Source organism: Rhinolophus sinicus, linkage group LG01, assembly GCF_036562045.2.
Source record: "Rhinolophus sinicus isolate RSC01 linkage group LG01, ASM3656204v1, whole genome shotgun sequence".
NCBI lineage: Eukaryota > Metazoa > Chordata > Mammalia > Chiroptera > Rhinolophidae > Rhinolophus > Rhinolophus sinicus.
In genome coordinates, this window is record NC_133751.1 from 38,576,949 (window position 1) to 38,597,939 (window position 20,991).

At 37.3% G+C, this 20,991-nt stretch overlaps 1 protein-coding gene across 2 annotated transcripts in view; it reads left to right on the plus strand.

Annotated features, from left to right (window-relative positions):
- FNDC3B (fibronectin type III domain containing 3B) overlaps positions 1-20,991 on the plus strand; it is a 320,442-nt gene that overhangs the window by 152,230 nt on the left and 147,221 nt on the right. For both annotated transcript variants that reach the window (XM_019735100.2, XM_019735095.2), the window contains exon 4: positions 18,736-18,812. In XM_019735100.2, coding sequence (XP_019590659.2) covers positions 18,736-18,812 — 77 coding nt within the window. The remainder of the gene's footprint in view (positions 1-18,735; positions 18,813-20,991) is intronic.

Sequence of the window (20,991 nt, forward strand, 5' to 3'; positions counted from 1 at the left end):
AAATGAAAAGTAGATGTATAAATTATTCAACCACGTATTTCATTGTGATGTAATGAGAGAGGGAGAGGGAATACAAAGCCAAGAAGCAATGTGTTAGACTATTTTATCAAAGGACTATAGGGCTAATTGAAACTGTCCAGTCTGAGATGATTTCCTTAGGAGTTATATGTATTGCAGCTCATTAATCCTGTGTTTAGTAGTTACTGGTCATCTGAAATGCTGCACCAAGTGAAAAGGAAAGGAGGTCCTGTGGGATGCCTTATAAATAGGAGTCAAAGTAATTCTGCATGAATAAGGTAGGCAGGTTTTGTCATTTATTTCTAGGAGCTCATCAAAAAAGAAAGTTTGTTTAGAAGTATATTCTAGATACTATATTCCAGAAAATCAGTTAAAAACAAAAATACAAAAGTAGATCACACTATATTGTGATATTTTATGTAAATACTCTAGCTAAATTAAATTTTTTTGCAAATATGTTGAGCACCTGAAACCTATCCAGAAGTTTTAATATTGAGTTTGCTCTAAAACTGAAGTTTGTTCTTGTTGCCCTTCTTTTGAGAGAGAAATTATGACAGAAAAGAATAGCTCAGCTTTTGGCCTCTCATTATTTATAGGAATCTTTGTTTTGGCCTCCGTTGCCTTTGTTTGTTAGTTTTGTTTATTTTATGTCTTGGGCCTGTTTTGCCTGTTTGATCCTGTTTCTGAGGGGCTCTTTTGGGAGCCCCACCAGAGAGTTCACACCCAGAGAATTCCCAGCCTCAGCTTTCTGAATGACACCTACGATCACTACCATACCATGTTTCCCCGATAATAAGACCTAGCTGGCCCATCAGCTCTAATGCGTCCTTTGGAGCAAAAATTAATATAAGGCCCGGTATTGTATTATATTATATTATACCCGGTATTATATTATATTATACCCAGTCTTATTTTACTATAAGACTTTTACTATAGTAAAATAAGACTGAGTCTTATATTAATTTTTGCTCCAAAGGACGCATTAGATTTGATGGTCCAGCTAGGTCTTATTTTTGGGGGAACACGGTAATATTCTTGCAACTGCAAGCCAGTGGATTTCAGAAGTCTTGTGCTTATTTTAGGATTGGTCCATAAATTATAGCTAAGATGTTAGTTTGTGTGAAAACCTGGAGAAATTGGAAAAGTTGTTTGGTGTTTTTGTCTGCTATCTACTCAAAAGTAGAAGTAGAAATAACTTATAACATTATTAGTGCTTGCTCCCCAATCATTAAGAATGAATCACTGAGAGGCGAATAGCAAATAAATAATAGAATTTATGTGGAGAAAAGGTGACCAAAGCACCCTGTGGATCGGATTTGACCACTTTTTGATTTTGTGAACATATACTTCAGACAGTTATGTTCTGTTTGTAAGTTTTGCTAGGATAGACTCTCCAGATGTATTGAATCATTTTGTGAGTAGTGAAGTTAGTAAAATTAGGACATTAAAAGATGACTATAAAACTTGAGCATCGGCAGGGATTCTTTTTCTAGTCTTTAGAGAGAAGATTTGTTTTTTAACTTCTTGGTAAATCTCATCCTATACAGCCCAGGTTAGGACTGTACATTGGTGGTTAATATCTGAATCTTTATATCTTCCTTTCCTATGGCTGACATTAATTAGAATATTTTGATCATCTGAGAGCAAGAAAAACAGAGGGAGTGATGAAGCACAAATTAAATGAATCTGGCATTTCTCCCAACAGCTGGAGAACAATAGTAGTTAGAAGTTTAGTTACTATGTAGTTACCGTAATCATAGATTGACATATTATTCACTGTCAGAAACGGCTTTTTCAAAACATGAATAATAATAGATGTATTTATTTTAAGTCCCTCCCAACATAGCCTTTTTCCAGACATTGGGGTGTGAAAGGTGGTGATGGTAGGAAGTAAGCAAATGGAAAAGAGTGTGATTTATTTTTATTTTTTAGCAGCAAGTATTGTTCATTTGTTATTACATTTCAATAATTAATGAGATGAAAGAGAATGTAGAACTCTTTAAAATGTGGGATAAAGCAATATTTTTCATGTTGAGACTGAGTTGTAGAAAACATCTGTTTGTGACATGGCATTTTAATGCAAATCAGATGTATTTCTGAGTCCAGGGGGTGATAGAACTTTCCTAGCACTCTTTGCACTCAGCCTGTTCAACAATACCAAACTTTTTTGGAAGTAATTTTTTTCACTTAAACAGTTGTCATTAAGGATTCGGAGTCAATGGTTGTATGCTTTCAGGATAGGAGGAAGCTAGATTCATAGCTGACCTCAGAAACAAACTGTCTTCAGTTTAGATTTAGTGCATAGTGAGATTGCCAGTTTCTTAAAAGGGACAGTAATCTTGTCTTTTTGTAAATTTTGGATATTTAGGAAAATCTAAAAATTGTTTTGTATTTAACTAAGCTGAAGTAAAACACATGAGTTGGTTATAGGAATGTTGAGTCCAACTGAAGTTCGATGGATCTGCATTTGAAATGAAAGGAGAAAGGAGTAGGGTGCATTTATTTAAATGACCTGTTCTATAATTATATCTTGGAAGTTTTGTTCAGGAAATGAATTTTGGTAGTTTCTGGGACATGAGACTAAAAGCTGGACCTTAAGGTAGATCGATATTGAATTGTTCGTGGGAATTTTGTAATCCACAAAACTCTTATATTCCCACTGGACCACTGGATAGGTCTACAGGCTGGGGTTGTGACCTTGCTACTTTCTTTCAGTTTTTCCCCCCCTCAAATTATACTGTGTTTCATGTATCTTCAAAGGCATATTTCCACTCATTTTAACATTTTAAATTGGCATGCATCTTAAAATTGATTGCATTCCAATATAAGGCAGTTAGGCAACATTTTCTTTTTAGTAGCATGTAAAATTACGTTACGTCTTATTGATGATATATTAGACTTGGTGAAATATGATATTCATATAAATATGCTCTTATACTACACATAAAAAGATGTATTTTTTTTCTTCATCTTACTTGATTGGGACACAGTAGGGATTCTAGACTTTGGCCCGCTAATTCACAACTTGTAGATGAATTTTATTTTTTTGAATGGGTAATCCCTCTGGGAACCTCATTAGTTGAGACTTCTGTAAGTTGCTGTAAACCCATAGCAATGTGATTATACTGTGAACAGTCCTCATGAAAAACCAGCAGTGATAAAATGAAGAAGTAAGTTCACAAAAGGAAAAAAGTTTTTTTTAAAAATAATAAAATCAAATAGAAGTGTCTCTGAGTAAAACTGTTCCAGGATATTTCACAAATTACATTGACAGTTTAAAAAAAAAATTATGAAATTTAACTAAGGTAGAAATACTTACAAACCTTGTTGCTAGGTTATAAGCTGTTATAGTCATTCTTTTTCTTGGGGAGGGGACCTGGTTAGGGAGTGGTGGAATAAAGATGATCAAAGTTATTGATGGGTTTCAGTAAAATCAATCAGTATTAGATTGTTTTGGGATTTAAGAAGACCCAAGTATTAATTTTTCTTAAGATCCTGCATTTTTGTAACACTTTAAAGAAAACTTCTTAGCCATGTGCAAAAAAATGAGAAGATTTGCTTATGAATAGCCAAATGGATGTCAAAGTCGAGAAGAATAAACTAAGGTTTTAGGGATGAAAACATTCTTTTTCCTAGCAGTAGTGAGAGAAATGGCAAATGAGAAGTTATTTGCTTTTTAGATGTGTTAATTATATGTAGAATCATTAACTCATTAATTTTATACAAATTCTTAGTTGAAATTTTGCCACTGACACATTTGCACAATTTGGGACTGAAAACTACAAAAATAGCTTGATTAACAGACTTGTTTAATGCCTGACTATTCTGTTCAAAAAACCTTTGGGTTGTAGTTATAGATAATGAGACTATTTCATCTGAAGTGAACTTTATGTTATGATTTCATATGACAATACACACACACACACACACACACACACACACACACCTAAAAGCATATAACTGTGATATCTAAATGATTTCATATTTTATATACATAAAAATTACTCATAGCATATATATGTGAAAATATAAATATTTAAATAGTGACTCTACTGCTGATTCAATTACCAATGATCTCAATAACCTAGCACATTTCAGAATGAAAACAAAACAAAACAAACAAAAAAACCCACTGAAATCATAATCTTCAGGTTTGATCTTGGCTGGACCTTGTTGTTCAGTCTCTGCCTAACTCTGCAGTGGGTTGAGTTCCCAACTGCAAAGGTCCAAGAGTCACCAGAGACATGGAAGATTCAGTGATTCATCCTCATTGGTCAATTGGCCACGGTGTGGGGGAGGGACTTGTTTCTGCCTGAACTGACTGAGTAGACTGGGGCAGTGATGATTCTTCACACCTTGTACTTACAGAGTGATGGAATGTAATGTTTTTAGAAACTAATTTTAAAAAGGGCCATAGACAAGGTAGATTGTTAGAATGATCCAAGGGGGTGGGGGTGTAAGCCATGTCGTCGGAGAAGAGGGTGAAGAAATCCCAAGTGGTTTTGTTTGTAGAAGAGGAGACCTGATGAGATTTAACTTTCCAAGTATTTAGAGGATTGTTTTATGGGATTGAGAGTACATTTACTCTGTATAGCTCGTTGGAACAGAATTCAGATTTCTGCTTGTTAAAAGGGAAAACCCTCTATTGGTTAAGATTGCTAAAAAATTGAATTTGCTGCATTTTGAGAAAGTGAAATCTACATTATTTGAAGTATTCTGGCCACTTGCTAGAGATTTAGTTCAGCAGTTCAAGCCTTTTATGGGAAATTGGGCTGGATGACCTTTAAATCCTTCCCACCCCCAAGGGAATTCTGATTCTGTGATTTTGGCTACTGTCAACTAAAAACGTTTATGAAGATTTTATCAACACTCTACTTGTTTACCTATTCTTAGATGCACAGTTTTTCATATTAAACTATCGCTGGTGGCCAGTAATCATATAAATAAATGCAATAATTGCATAGACTGCTTCTTAATAAAGTGCTCATTATTCTAGATTGTGTAAAATCCTACAACCATTTTGTTGTTGCCATGGAAATATAATAATAGTTGCTTTATTATGACTAAAGCTGGAGAACTAGTTTTAGCCAAATTATAGTCATCTTTGTTGAAATGCATTCAATTAAATACCCATTAATAGGATAAAATTTAACTAACTCGACTGTCTTTTTCCCTCTTCACTTTTAAACATTGTTTTGAAATTAAGACTCAGCTAATTTGGCTTAAAGTAAGTACAAATGAAATGTGCTTCAAGGATCTTGAATGTACTTATTTTTTTCTCCCTTTTATTTATTTGTGTTCTTTCTAGGTCACATTCCTGTAACTGGTCCATAGAACACCTACATCAAAATTAATGGGGGGTGTGCTTGGGGGTAAAGAAGGGAGAGTTGGCCAGCTTGTGGGGTTAGGAAGGAAATTCTAGAAGCCTGAAAATCTACATTTTCAAAAGGCCTCAGAAATTCTAATGTAACTCACATATCAAGGCTCACAGCTGGGAGGTTTTTAGAGATTGTCAACTAAAAGCTGTTTTCTAGACTCTGCAAACTAGATATGAATGACACGAGTGTCATGCAGCAGCTTGCTCAGGAAGGAAGCATAGACATTTTCAGGTTCCTTTTCTTCTACTTTACATTTGAAGCAAGTAATAGGGACAGTGAGTTGCCTGAATTCCCGCAGATTGGATCCCATATTTCCACTGAGCTCCACTTGGTTTTGATGGCGTGGGTTGAAATACCATTTCAAAGCTGAAATGGACCAATGACTAGGCTCTAGATTCCAGTGCTTTTTGAGTTGCCATTTTAAGCATGTGTGTTGTTGACAAAACATCCAGCCTGAGAAAACTTTAGGAGTTTATTTGAGCCGAATTGACTATTGCCAGGAAGCAAAATCCCAATGGATTGAGAAAATGCTCCAGAAAATGGCAGTTGTATAACTTATTTTATACATTTGAATCAAAGGAGGAGGGTTACATGAAATTCATTGGTGGTAGATTAAGGGGAGGTGGGAGAAAGCAAAGAGGGCAAATCTCTGGGATTGGATAAAAGTAAATTGGAGAGACCGGTACTTATTTTACATAGGTGGATACAGGATAGTTAATGGTTCATATTTTACAGCACATAGAGATGGTAATCAGGGGACAAAATAATAATGAGGGATTCTATAGTTTCATGCTCTGGTCCAGAAAAAGGGATTACTAACATTCCAAGGGCATGTTATCCTAGATACAAAAGACAATAGACAGGCTCACTTCAGGTATAGAGTGACCTTTGTCAAAGAAGCTACAGGCCAAGGCTGTGACTGCCAGCCATGACCCCCTTTGAGTTCGTGATTTTTATGTTCAGACCATCCTATGTGGTTCATTTCCGTCTCTGAGTTTGTAGGGCTTGCCATGCAGGCTTCCCCTGAGCTGGGCAGGTTTAGTATGTGCCCCCCTTTTCGTCTATAGTGTGTTGTCATCACTGCCCTTTTAATGCATCACATTGAATTGGAGGAAGTTCTAATTCAGAGATTAATTGGGGCCATATATTTTTTGGGTGTGGTTTTTCTGCCTGGTTTGTAGGTTCTCTCCCCCCTCCTCCCAATCAACCAGATTATTTCCTCCTCCTGCTCTTTCCCCCATTCATTTTTCCATGTTAGGCAATCTGTCTAGTTTCTCTCCTCGGTTCACAGCAGTTAGCTTTCTGCCCCAAATCCTTCTTCTTATCTGCTCTTCACTTTGTTCTAGCAACACACCTAAAACACCTGACCTCATATCTGTGGCCAGGAAATTTTTAATCAGATATTTTGACACAGTTTTACTCTTCTAAAAGTGAAGGTGATCACTTGGTAAGTATGAGGCCTAAGGTGTCTTATTGGACCTCAGAACATGTGCATATATTCACATGGGGAATATTTTATAGGTGAAATTGATGTAGGATCTGCCGGCAGTTTCTGGGTGTGGGCCGGGATCGTGTCTCTTGAAGCCAAAGAATGGACACCCGGACCAGGGAGAGGCAAGGAGTTCTAAAGGAAAATAGTTTATTAGAGGCAGGAGAAGAGGTTGCAGCTCCTGAGCGGGAGGGGGTACCCGAAACTGGGAAGCCCAGTGACTGAGACAAAAGTTCTTACTTTTATACCTTCCTTTGCCTGCTTGGGGAAGGGGGTTGGAGGCTGCTAATGGAATTCATCTATCAGGTTTGTCCTGTTTGCCCATCCTGAAAGGATTAACTTAATAACCTATTCCTATCTATCAGATCTGCTCCTTTGTCCGGCCAAAAGGGATTTGAGATAATTTATTAACCTCAAGGCATAGTCTCATATTTTTGTCCTGGAGTGAAGGAGACATTCCAGATCCTGGAGTTTCAGGATGTGGCTGCTTTTTTGTTTATTCCACCAGGAACACCCCTGTCTACCTAGCAACATACTAACTAACCTGTCTCAAAATCAGGGGGAGGAGAAGTCACAAAACAATGCTTTCTCAATGGCAGTGATGGAGATAAGGAGATGAAAAAGACAAAAATTCACATCTTCTCATGCTGACAGTTTAATCTAAATGGAGGGGTGTAATCTGAACATTTTACCCTGAAGGGCTTTATGAGTTGCTCACATTTGTATATTGTGTATGTCTGTTTATGGCTATGCTCTCATCTAATCATTGATAGTACTATTTGTGAAGTTCCCATTTTGATATATTTTAGTTGCTTTTATTGAACACAGTGATAATTTTGCCTTCTCTCCTTACCTATCCTAATATGGCCTAGTATTGGTCATTCTTGATTAGCACACTGAGGGATGGTAGTTGTCTGGATGAGGCAACTTTAAATTTTATCCATTCTCTTCAAAAGCGTTCTGTTTTTCAGTGCAGAAGAAACCGTAGTGAATCAGCTAGGAGATCTTTTTGGTAACCTGTTTCCCAAGTGTAGACCTTCCATTTTCATTTGTCTCACGCCCTCTTAATAAATGGAGGGTTAATATTTGAAAGTGAAAGTGTAGCCTGTTTTGTGGCAAAATTGTTTCTGTGATTCCCACTGTGCCAGGACTGGAAAGCATCTATGCCGTAAAGCAGTCTGCTGCCTGTAAACAATGACCCTGTCAGCTCACTTTAATAGCTGAGAAAATATTGGGCCAGGGTGACCCAACCTTCCCACAGTTACGTAGAGGTGTTTAGTGACTGCCTTTGATCAGACTGCAAATGGTAGAGTCTAACCTATTTGCAATTGTTTACTGTTAGTTCTCAGCCTGCCTTTTGTTTTTTTCTGCATACAAACAAAAGTGTAAAGTCAACAGGCTGTCATCATGGCTGATCTATAGAAACTCTACTTTCCTGGCCTCCTTTATGTGGTTTTAGGTAAGGCAGAGACTAGAACCATAAATTGAACTAGTCATCTCAAAGCCCATTGTTAGGTCTCAGCCACTGGACAATTTAGAGAATTTTTATTGGCTATCAAAACACTTTTGTAAAATTAAGTTAATTTCAGAAGGTGGCTGGTCTTTGGTTGAGACACAACTTTCAACCTGACATTGAATGATTATGAGTGAGTGAGCAGCCTACCAGTTTGGAAACAAAATGGCATGAGGTAGATAAACCCTGATATATGTTTTATGGAACATTTGGTTAATTTTTTCCATTTCCATAATAACTATTGGTTTTCTGTTCCATGGATCCCAGACATTACTCTCTTGCCTTTGGATTTGAGGTGCATGAGTTAAAAGAACTAAGCTAGTAAACTGTGTTGGGATGTTGTCAATAAAATGCCTTTAGCACGTTGTCAAAGGCTTTCCTTTATGGCAAGCACTCTCACGGGGCAGCTGAAAAGCCAACCCCAGAGCAGTGAAGAGGGATCTTCTGTGGTTTGCTTTGTAAAACCTCATTAAAGCAATGGATAATTGAACTCCCCTCCATGTATTGAGTGATGATATGTTGGTAAAGCTATACATTATTATTATTGTTTGTAATTCAGCTTTCAGGTGGGTGCTCTTTCTAATGTTCTTTCATTTGTAACAGACGCATAATGTAAAACAGATCTTGTGAGGAATGCAATCATACTGTTGTGTGGTTAATCATTTGAATACTATTTTCAAACCTGTCCTTCTAGAGCATAACCTTGAAATTGTAAAGTGGACGCCAATGGGAAGTGCACATTTGTCTCTGAGTTCTTCACGGAGTCATTATGAAAATATCTACTTGCTGTCTTGTCTTGCTTGCTGTTCTGTCCCTCCCGGGAGGCCTTGTGGTCAGCCAATGGGGTGGGAGTAGGGTCTGGGGAGATAGAGTGGACAAGGCTTTATTCATCCCTGTTTCCTTCCTGGGAGCAGAGAAAGCTGGTGAGAAGATGAAGACAACCCCCTTCAAAATACTCAGGGCCACAATGAGCAAGTTCTGCCTGGTTCCTTCCAGCACATTCCTTAGTTGCCCTCCCCGCTATCTGCTTGTAATGAGCAATCTTTCTTTTTGATGCTTTGCCTTACAAAATTAATAGACTTTAATGTATTTCTTTAAAAACATGAATTTGTGTTTTATCTTGGGACATTTAAAATAAAATTTTAAATACTCTGCTCTAATAAATGTTTTCCCCCAACAAGACTCTCTGGAAGGTTCCACTGGAGTTATGCAAACCTATTCCAACTCAGTTTTCCTGGCAACTCCTTGTTGAATTTGTTATTAACTGGAATACCAGTAGTAGTTCCTCCAGTTGGTTCTCATTACTCTGTGTGAGGAAGTGAGAGGGACTCTTGGATGCCCTTGATAGGCATAAGAGAAAACATGCTGGGAATGATTTGCTTTTAAAGGCTTTGAAATGAATTGCTTAATGCCCTTTTTGATGTCTTTATTTTTAATTTTGCTGCTAATATTCACAGGGACTTCTCTTTGTAAAATATCAGAAATCCTTTCTCAGTGTTATATGAGTTCTGTTTGTATCATTCCTCAGAGCTTTGAAGTTTATATGGTCCTGGTTAAAGTATAAATAAGTAAATCCATGGATTATGTGCCTTTAAAACTGGACATTAAAAATAAAAAAACACACACACACTGAGTCTTAGTATTCATTTAGGTAGGTTAATGGAAAGAGTAATACTGAATGTTCTTCATTTGTGGACTGGGTAAGTTATGTTCCGAATTTGGATGGGTGGTCTAGTGTAACTTGAAGAGCAGGGGAAGCTTGGGAGATGCAGCTTCAGGGTGAGGCTGCATGTGTGAACCCACTGTTTGGTTTTGTGAACCATTTCTCATAGGCCTTCTACCTAATTCTTTAATCATTTCTCTTGCTAGACTAGACTTTCACCAAATGTCCATGCTGTTTGAGATGTCTGAGCTGACTCCATGCTGAGATGCACCCTGTCTGTCACAGAAACCATTAGGCTAAAACAGGATGCAAAGCTGTCGCTACCCCCCCCCCCCCCCCGCCGCACTTCTCTGCACCTGTGCATTACTCATTCTGCATACCATTCTCTCCATAATTCAGAACAGAAATTCTTGTTCTCATCAATATCATTGTGTCCTTGGCACCCTGCACAGTATCTGGCAGCTAGATCGGGTTCAGCCAAGCCACATCCAGCAGTTCTAACATCAAGAGCTGCAAGTTGTATTACTGGCTTCTCTTAGCGCTCAACATCTTTGACAGTCTTAGGGCTTATATTTTTGTAGCCCTGAATGTAAATCAAGTTCTTTTTAAAACTATGTTAGGCCATCATGCCTGTGGTGAATGGATTCACCACCTTCCTTTGCCATTCATTGGCAGTCACTGGGAGTTTTAAATATATTCCTTCTACTCACCCCATGGGTAATTATTGATTGTCCAGTTCTAGAGCTCCTGGCCTCTAATAAAACAATTGCTGCTTATTTAAGTTGTTGTTTGTTAGTAATGTATCTGTTGTAAAATCCTCTGTGTGGCTTTTAATTCCTTAACAGTGTCTGGCACAGTCTATGTTTATTGAATTGAATTCAATAAAATATTAACTAATATAAGCAGGCCACTCTATAATCACACAGTTATTAATTGTATAGATTTTGTTAATATCTAAGCCTTAAAGCAACTTGATAAAGTGTTTTGGGTAGAAACTCAATTTTATGGCAGTTGGAGTCATGAAGTTTAGTCTTACACGAACCTTAAAATCTTGTCTCCCTACTCTGGATGCCCTTATAACAGCTAAGTAAGGAGCAAAACAAGTTCAAAGAGGAATATTTGGAAAGAAAAGACTTGCATTTCAAATTGGCAAAACGGATTTCTTAACTAATGCAGGTCCTTCCTTCTTGTGCTTTGGTGTCCCATTACTTACTGAATTCTATCAGTCAGTTTTGGTTTTTGGTAGTGGTTTACCTCAGGAAAATTTCAGCAGGAATGTTTAGTGATTGGGAAGTTTGTTGTTATGGTCACGTGTTACTTTTTAGGACAATGGCTGAGCCAGACTAGAAATTCTTGTCATAAAGTTAGTGTCAGAGAGAGGTAGATGATCTGACTTTCAGAAAATAAGGGCTGATCCTTTGATTCAGAGTTGTCTCCGAACATTTAGGAAACTAGGCACACCCAGCCATCTAAGGTTTCCTAAAAATTGAGGAAAGATAACAGGTAATTTGGGGAGAGGCAGAGGACTAGGATTAGGGGTGAGGAAGTAAATAACTATCTGAAAGCAGCCATCCTTCCCTTTTCCTTATTTGGTTCTTATTTTTTAATAATCATAATTCATACATCTTGAATGCATTACATTTTTTAAAAGAGGATATTGTTTCCAAGCTACAAGGTGGGAACATCTTTTTAAAAGAAAATATGTGAAGAAACTAACAACTAACTTGCTTATTTGAGGAAATGTAATTCTTCATTTGTCTCTGTGGTAAATGATTACTTTATTAACCTCTTTGTTCATACAGTGTTCTTCTTGTGGCACAGGTTAAAGTTATTTTTAAAATATTATTATTTGATAAGGCACTGTGCTAGGTACTTTACATGCGTTACATCTTCCAATCTTCAGAACAACCCTTGGAATAGCTTTTCCTATCCCTTTTTGTAGGTCAGAAAGTGTTGATCAGTCAGAGATTTCAAGCCCAAGGTCATGCTTGAAAGTGGTAGAGCCTCCTTGCAAACCCAGGCCTCACTAGCTCCTAGGGTTTTGCTTTTGCTGAGCTTAGATTCTGCTCTTTCCAGCCTGTTTCCTGTCTGGCAAGATGCCTTTGAGAAGGTTGGAAAGACCAATATTTCTGAGCCAGAGAAATGTGCCATCTACTACCTGGCTCAGTATGACAACTACACCTTGAGAGAAAATGATTTTACAGCAGCATTTTGAGGAACAACACTTCTTATTCCCGATGGAAAGTAAAGTTAGAAACAAAATCGGGCTAAAAACTGGAAGAACTGAGTTCTAGACCCTGTTGTTCCATCACCTGCCTCCTGGACAGTTTGCTTCTGGGTCTCAGTTTCTTTATTTGTAAAACAGTGAGTCCTCTACTAAATCCCTAGGGCCCTTTAACTGCTCATTTCTGTAATTACTGACCTGTTCACAGGATGATACTCTTAAAACCTTACTAAATTTAGACAGTATACCTGAAGTGCCTGCTTTTGTTTATTTGTTTTATATATCTGTATCCCCATAAATAGACTATCAGTCCTTTGAGGATAGAGAATGCATGGTACTGGTTTTTGCATAGCAGTGTCTAGAAATAGCAACACCCCCCCCCGCCCCCAATACAAAAGCATAAGTAGTGAAGATGTGCTCTAGGAGATTTATACTCAGTTGCTTTTGGGTATTTTATTAGTAACCTCAGTTTTTACTGTCTTATGTCCTTCTCATCTTTTAAAAAAGTATTTTTATTGAGGTAAAATTAACTGTTTTGATTCATTGGCATTTAGTGCATTCAAAGTGTCCATCATATACAAAAATTATTTGAAAAATAGACCTAAATGTAAGGGGGAAACCCAAAAAATTCAGAAGAAAACATGTGTATGTTTTTATAGTGTTGCATTTGACAATGGATTCTTAGATATGACACCAAAAGCAGAAGCAACAAAAGAAAAGTAGATAAACTGTGCCTCGTATAAGTTAAAAACTTGTGCATCAAAGGGCATAATTAGCAAAGTTAACAAATAAGCTGTAGAATGTGAAAAAAAATATTTACAAATGTTATATGTGATAAGGGACCTGTACCCCAAATATATAGAGAAATCTTGAGTTAATTTTTTTATATGATACCAGGTAGGGGTCCGAATTCATTTTTTTTGGGGGTAGGGTGGGGTCCGTTCAGGGCATCTTGCAATTCCATATGAACCTGAGGATTGACCTTTAAATTTCCCCCAAAAAGGCCATTTGAATTTTGATAGAAATTACCTTGACTATAGATCTCTCTGAGTAGTATTTCCATCTTAGCAATATCAAGTCTTTCAGTCATTCCATGTCTTTATTTAGGTATTGTTTGTTTCCATTTATTTAGGTCTTTAATTTCCTTTAGCAATGTTTTGTAGTTTAAGTGTACTAGTCTTTTTACCCCCTTGGTTAAATTTATTCCTAGGTATTTTATTCTTTTGGATGCTGTTATAAATGGAATTGTTTTCTTAATTCCCTTTTAAGATAGTTCATTGCTGGTGTATAGAAAAACACAGTTGATTTGTGTGTTGCTGTTGTACCCTGAAAATTTACCGAATTCCTTTATTAGCTCTAGTAGTTTTTCTTTTTGGAGGAATAATTGGGGAGATGGAGATTTTATATATATATATATATGCCATCTGCAGATAGTTTTACTTCTTCCCTTCCAGCTTGGACATCCTCCCTCCCTCCTTTTTTTTCCTGGCTAGAACTTTCAGTACCGTGTTGAATAGTGGTGGTGAAAATTGTCTTGTTCCTGATGTTAGGGAGAAAGCTTTCATTCAGTCTTTAACCATTGAGTACTGTGTTTCCCCAAAAATAAGACCGGGTCTTATATTAAAGCTTGCTCCAAAAGACGCATTAGGGCTTATGTTCAGGGGATGTCACCCTGAAAAATCATGCTAGGGCTTATTTTCCGGTTAGGTCTTATTTTTGGGGAAACACGGTAGATACAGGTTGAGGATGCTTATGGTCTTTTAACCACTAAGTCAGAAGTTTAATTAAAATGAATTAAAGTGCCCCCCCACCCCCCAACCCCATGGCAGCAGCTATACTACCTGACAACTTGTTAAAAATACTAACTCTTGGGACCCACCCCAGACCTTCTGATGCTGAAACTATGGGAAGTGGAGTTCAGCAATTCGGATTTTAAGAAACTCTCTGGGTAAAACCAATACACGCTCAAGTTTAAGAATCGCTGTGCTAGAGTGTAAGCTTCTTTGAGGTTAGGACCTGTGCTTTAATATTTTTCTGTTCCTTTTATTTCTCTTGTGGGATTACTCATTGTTGAATAATTAAAAAAATAAAAATAATGTCAGTGTTCCCCAAAGTGTCTACATAATCTCTTAGCTTGTCTGTATGTCTTGAATCACCATGATTAATTGAAGATTCATTATTAGACATTCAGGGCTTATCTGAAGACCTTACGTTTTATATTCAATCTTAAATCCGTGGCAAACAGCACAAGTATACTTTGATTTAGACTTTTTGTTCTGATAATTACTTTCACTGTAATTATTTACTTACCTCTACTCGCTGTGGCCTTATCCTTATGACTACTTCTGCCAGCAAGAATTTCTCTTTTTTGGCTAGTTAGAAAGACTTGAGGGTCAATTTTATAGGGTATATTGGATTTTATCACACCATTATTCTACTTTTGCTTTATTTTTCCCATTAGTTTTATCTTGCCTATGTTGTGATCTCCGACCCTTTATGTCCTTTGTCAACAAGATATTTAAGTTAATAAAGTAAGAATGTGATCTCTTGCTACTAAGGGCTATTGTTGAAAATAGCATTTATACATACAAATACCAGTTTATGGATAAGTACAATAAGAAAGTTCAATTTATTCACTATTTGTTCACCTGTTGGTGAACGTTTAGCTTGTAAAAATGCCATTTAACACATATCTGAAATTGTGGTGTGATTAATTATTTATAACTGATTTATTTTGAAGCCTGGTTTAAATGGTAATTTGTACTCTGGATTCTGATTTCCCACCACTTTTAGATTTCTGAACTTCATTTATATTTTCACTTAGAGTCAATCTCAGCTTCCAGAATGAGTGAATATTCTGAGCATAGCATCAGAGGAAGGGCTGTGTAAATGTATAAACTCTAGGGGTCCCAGGGTAGAAGCACAGAGTAAAGCAGAATGGTCTCACCGTCTTGGCCGGGGCTCAGAAGCTGTGAGCATGTGTGGTCCTAAAAATACCATTTGCTGGGCTTTCCTTCAGTCTCTTTGATGTGGGAAGGAAGCCATAGGATCATTGCATGAATTACTGTTGATTGAATAATTAAGCTGCTCTCTAACCTTTCTTGGTGAATGTTTGGTATAAGTAAATGAAAAATCAATTCTTTGACAAATGCCTACAGACTTTTAAGATGTTATACCATCCACTTTCATATTACAGTTTGATTTCTTAGTGACTATAAACCAATCATAGTTCTTGTTTGTGTCTCATATCTTGTTCAGTGGATAAAAAAAGGGGGGGAATTCTTAACTGTTGAAGTCAGTTTAAAACTTGAAATTGATCAAAATTCCCAAGGTATTTTTTTTCATGGATTTACTTGGCTTTTAGCAACCATTCTAGTTCCAGTTCTAGAAACTGTCCATGTGACATTTTTCATCTGTCTGTGGAAGAGTTCATGTGGTCTCTAGCTGAACTTCTTAATTAGCTTCTCAAACAAAAACAAAAACAAAAAAACCCTCACAGTATCTTGGAAGTCTATGTTTGTTTTCTTTTAAATTATTTAATCTACGTGTAGATGTATCTATGTAGACCTACCTGTATGTAACAGAGTGTTTAATTAAAAGGAGTTCCAGATACCTTAAGAGATTTGAAAATTATTTTCACAAAGTTTAATAGTTCAGTGGTTTCCCAATATAGTCAGAGAGGAAGTTGGTTTGTTTGAGAAGATTGTGTGACCTCTCCCCTTTCCCATATTGCCATTGTTGGTGGTTTAAAGAACCACCATTTCTCACCATATGCTAAGGGCTGTAGCCTTGGTCTTGTGTGTTATGAGGGTATCGAATAAAAAAATCAAAAATAACCTAGTAGTCCTAGTTGAGGGAGAGAAGTTTGTATTTTAATTAGGTAAGTGTTATAATAATATTAGGAGGTTGGCAAACAGACAGTTATGCAGGGGCAGTAAAGTCACTGATTGGGAGGGAAGAGTTTAGAGAGACAATCATTTTTCTCATGCCAACATTGTGAGTGGGATTTTGGTGATGGTGGTGGTGGGGGGGTGCTAGCTTTTAAACTCCTGCATCCCTGCGGATGCAATGGTTTATTGCAGAAAGGAGAGGAACTTTGGGACTCCAAGGCACATTTGAGTTTCAGAAGCCATTGCTGTATGTTTCCAATGCCCTTTGTAAGGGTTTTGATGACAGTGACAAGAGGAAGGGGGAACAAGCATGTTAAAGTCATTTGGTTACTTTTGAAATCAAGGCTGGGAAGAAAATATTTTCTGGCTGTAAATCACTTGCTTGTCCAACATTCTTTAAAGGATTTTATACAAATGACTTTAACAGTTTTAGGGGTCGTGCCTAAGGTTAAGAGACTGTTTGCCTGGTGTACATTTTGGTGATTTAAAAGCGTTACTTCACTGAGGTGGCAGCATTGCTGTTCACATCTGTACTATGAAATGTCTGATATTTATCTGATGAGGAAGGTTTGCCTCTTAAGGCAATATGGTGCAAAGTTGATTTTGTACTTGTTGGTTTTATGTGTTACAAAGACTATTAAAATAAATCAATACTTCAAATGTACAGAAAAAGCTATAAATAAAGTTTCTATAAACACTGTAAAGCCTGCTAACATTTTGATGAGTGATTATTGTGAATGCACTAACGCTAAGCACTTTTACATGTATTACGGGATTTAATCTTTAGACCCAACCCTATGAGGCAGGCGTTGTTATTCTCATTTATCACTGTTGAGAAGTGAGGCTCAGAAGTGAATTGTCCAAGGTCACACAAGCAGTGTGACGAGTGAGCTGGGAATGAAACCAGGAGGACCCTGGGATTTCACAGATAGTATTCAGGCTAAGGTTGAAACAATTGTCTGTGATTTTTCAGTGAGGCAATTCAAATAAAAATATTTAGTAGAAACCTAAATGTCTTGATGGCTATGGCAAAAAAGCTGAAGCTAATAATAGAAAGATGGATTTGGAAAGTGCCTTTAGTGATTGGTGGATGTAGTAGTTTAAATTGTACTTAAAAATAGAGTGGGCTCATGCAATTATCCATTCTCATGACATTGTCTTTTGCTTTAAGTCTGTGTTAGTCTGTGAGCTACCACTGGTTTTGTGTGTGTTTAAAGATGATCAGATAGTTTAGTGCTTTGGTGTGTTGTCCGTGAAGTTGCAGTGTGAACTCTGGTCGTCTGGAGTGTTCCATGAATGCTAGCATCTTCTCTGCCCTGCTCCTGTGTGTGCTCCCTGTACTTGTAGGCCTTTTAATGGGCACCCAAGCATCGTGCTCTCTCCACAGTCCCCACTCGTCCTCTGCTGTGAAGTCATTGTAACACTGGATTGTACTGTGAGGCGAAAGGTGCATTATGCTTACATGTAAATACAGCATTGGATGGCAGGATCTGTCTTCTTTTGCCAAGAAACATGTATTTTTCTTGGTTTTTGTTACAGCCCAGCATTTTTCATTGCCGGCAGCACAACACTCATTAGTAGAGAGCAAATAAACAACACAAGGCACTTGGAGCCAGGAAGTCGCATCTCAGACTAGGAACACAGTTTTGGATTGACATTTGGGAGGTGGGCTGCTAACTAGGGGAGCCAGCTACCAAAGTGAAACCCAGGGATAGGGTTCTTGTACTTCTAGGGGAACCATTCAATCATAGGATCTTTGGCAGGGCGTCAGAAGTTGATTTTGATGTTATGATAAATCAGTTTCTTTGTAATTAAATATTAACTCCAACTGTCTTAGGTAACTGAGTGTTGCCTTGCTGTTCATTGTTTGCCTTAGACATGTGATTAACATTCGATGAATTTGAAACTAACCTGTTAATTGAATGCTTTGCTTTGAAACAACCCTGAGTAAATTTGGCATGAGTATACCTAACAATGCCTAGTTTTACAATGCGATCTACTTTATTCCCTGCCTTATCACATAAGAGACATACCAAATTCAGTTGGTTTGGAGTATTTTATGGTTGCTTCTATTTCAAAATTAATGACGTCTTACAGTAACTTACTGAGAATAAAAATTTGAAATGAAAATGGTAAACCCAATTCCACTGGAACTTTTTAAACCAGAGGAGATAAATTCATTTAAAAATTGATTTAACTAGTTATTAATAGTACATTCTTTTAAAGGCAAAAAAACAAAAAAACAAACAAACACCTTTTGCCCCGCTGTTTTGGACTACTTGGAAGTTAGCAGCTTTGCTTTGTGGAACTTGTGGCTTTGGGAGTCATTAAGTATTTATAAAGATGCTCATCGTTTTGTCTTCATCCGTACCACTGGGGAATTTCTTTTCATCCATGATTTCATGTCAGAGACGAGGCACAATGTGTCAGTTACTGAAAAGAAAATAGTTTGTGATATATTCTCTTTAGTTTTGGCAAAATTTTGAAAATACCAATGATTAGTTTGAATTCTGTATATTTCTTCAACTGTTAATTAATATCTTGCCCTTCCCTCTTTTAGGACCTGCTGAAGTTCCCATGATGTCACCCAATGGATCCATTCCTCCCATCCATGTGCCTCCAGGTTATATCTCACAGGTAAACCATTTGGTGGACTTCTCCATTCACTATGGCCACTGTCATTGTCCCAAGAGAATATATACTGAGGCCTCAAAACGTATCCCCAGATGTTTAGTTAAGGTGATACTAGAGTTGTCATCATTTTTGTGGCACCACATGGCCTTCCCTGAGTCTTGCCTCTTCATGTGCCAGAGAGTTAGTGAGAGGAACACACAGCGAGGCTCCTAGGCTGCCCTCGGCCAAGGTGGGTTTTACACTTGACCATTTGATTGTGATTCCTTCATAGAGTCTACTACCTTAGAGATTTCCTTCCACAGTTTGCTGAGACTGGAGGGGGGATTGTACATTTAATTAGTAAAAATATCAAAGGACGCACTGTTAACATAAACCGGGCCTGCCCTCTGTCGTGGGAGTCCCATTTCCCCTTAATGTGGCACGTTCTGGGCTTGGTGAGTTACTGAATATGGTGTGAGAATGTGAGAACTTACCTGTTTGTACTTAAGTTTCTCTAAAATTTGATTTTCTTTTAAGTAAAATAGCAATTTAAAAAGAACAGTGATATCAGAGGTATGTTGGAAGGATAAAAAAAAATGTTAAAAGATAAAGTTATACTCCTAAACCTGGATAACGTTTAAAATGTTCAGGTGCCTGGAGTGTGGATGTCTGTATATACTTTAGTTTTCGTCCCGGGCTCAGCATAATACAAGTGCCTCCCTGCACGTCTTCCTTTCCAAATACCTGACAACCAACTGTTTTTCTTTCTCTTTGCTTCTCTTGTTGTTTTTCTCTCATTGTAAGAACATCCTACACTCATTGGAAAAAAATCAGAAAAGACAGAAGAGTCTTAAAAACATATTTATAGTTTTACTACCTACAGAAGATAGTCATCATGTTAACGGTTTTTGGATTACATTCTTCCAGATAGTTTTTTCCCCCCCCTTTCTATTCTTTCTCTGTCTCTGTTGGATTTTACAGTGGTTTAAAATCTGTAATTTTACGTTTTTAATGATTTTGTTAGGGTGAAAAAAATTGGCAACTATAAGGGAAAATTGCTGAAGTGCAGGCAGGAATCAAAGAAGCCTTATCCTTCTCTTGATGTAAAATCTTACCCATTTCTTTGCCGTCTAAGCCATAGAGCAGCCGCTGTAATTTCATTTTTTCCCATCCTTACTTTCACATGAGCCAATTTGCCATCTTTGTTTGTTTTGTTTTGTGTAGCCAGAATGTTGGCCAGTCTCCCCCTGTTGCAAATAAATGACTTATTTTACACAATTCTTTCTAAATAACAATCAGGGAGGGAGAGAAAGGTGCAGAGCAGGCCCCTCCAGCCAGGACATGTGATGATGGATCACATTCACGTTGCCAGTCAATTAGCAGAAAAGAACAAGGAATGTAGAATTCCATTATGTCTTCTGCGCTTTTATTTTGAGGAAGTGGTTCATTCCATTGAACAGAGTACAGTTCTCACCATTGTGACGGCAGAAATAACACCTCCTTTTATGCTAACGGTCTGTTGACGGAATACCAGTTAAGAGTTGAACATTTAGTGGAGAGAAGCTGCAGTGTACTTTTTCTTGCCATTGGGGTTGCTGTGATTGTACAAACTGCAAAAACAATTATTGGGAGTCCTAGGGAAAACAGAGAATTTTGGACCATGGTTTATTTGTGATTCTGAAAAACTTCTATAGATCGTATAAAAAGAGTAAGAGCAGAGCTGTAAATTCAGTTTCATAAAACTGATGGTGGAAGCATAGTGAAACACTTTCTCAACTGAGGATTGCGGCAGAAAGTGCTAGGACATACTGGAAGAACAGAAAAAATGGAATAGTTTGGATTCTGAATTGCAAAAAGAAATGAAGCAATCTGTAAGACATTCATTCCACTATGTTTAGATTGGGCTCCCTGATCAGAAGATGGGCCCAGAGTTAAATGATGTTCACTAGTAGCACTTTAGTGATATTTGACAGTGAAGTGTCTGGCTAAAGCAGATGATTAATATGGAGAAAATTGAGAAATCGACCGGATGCTTGTACATCTTAAGGCTGACTACATACACACTTCAAAGAAATAAGGAGGGTAGAACCAAGTATAAAATGTCTTAGGAGACTTGTCATCACCAAGAGATCTAAGAAGCAAAATACGTTATGCTTATGTCATTGTGAAAATAGTCACAAAATTTAAAAAAAAAATCCCCTCT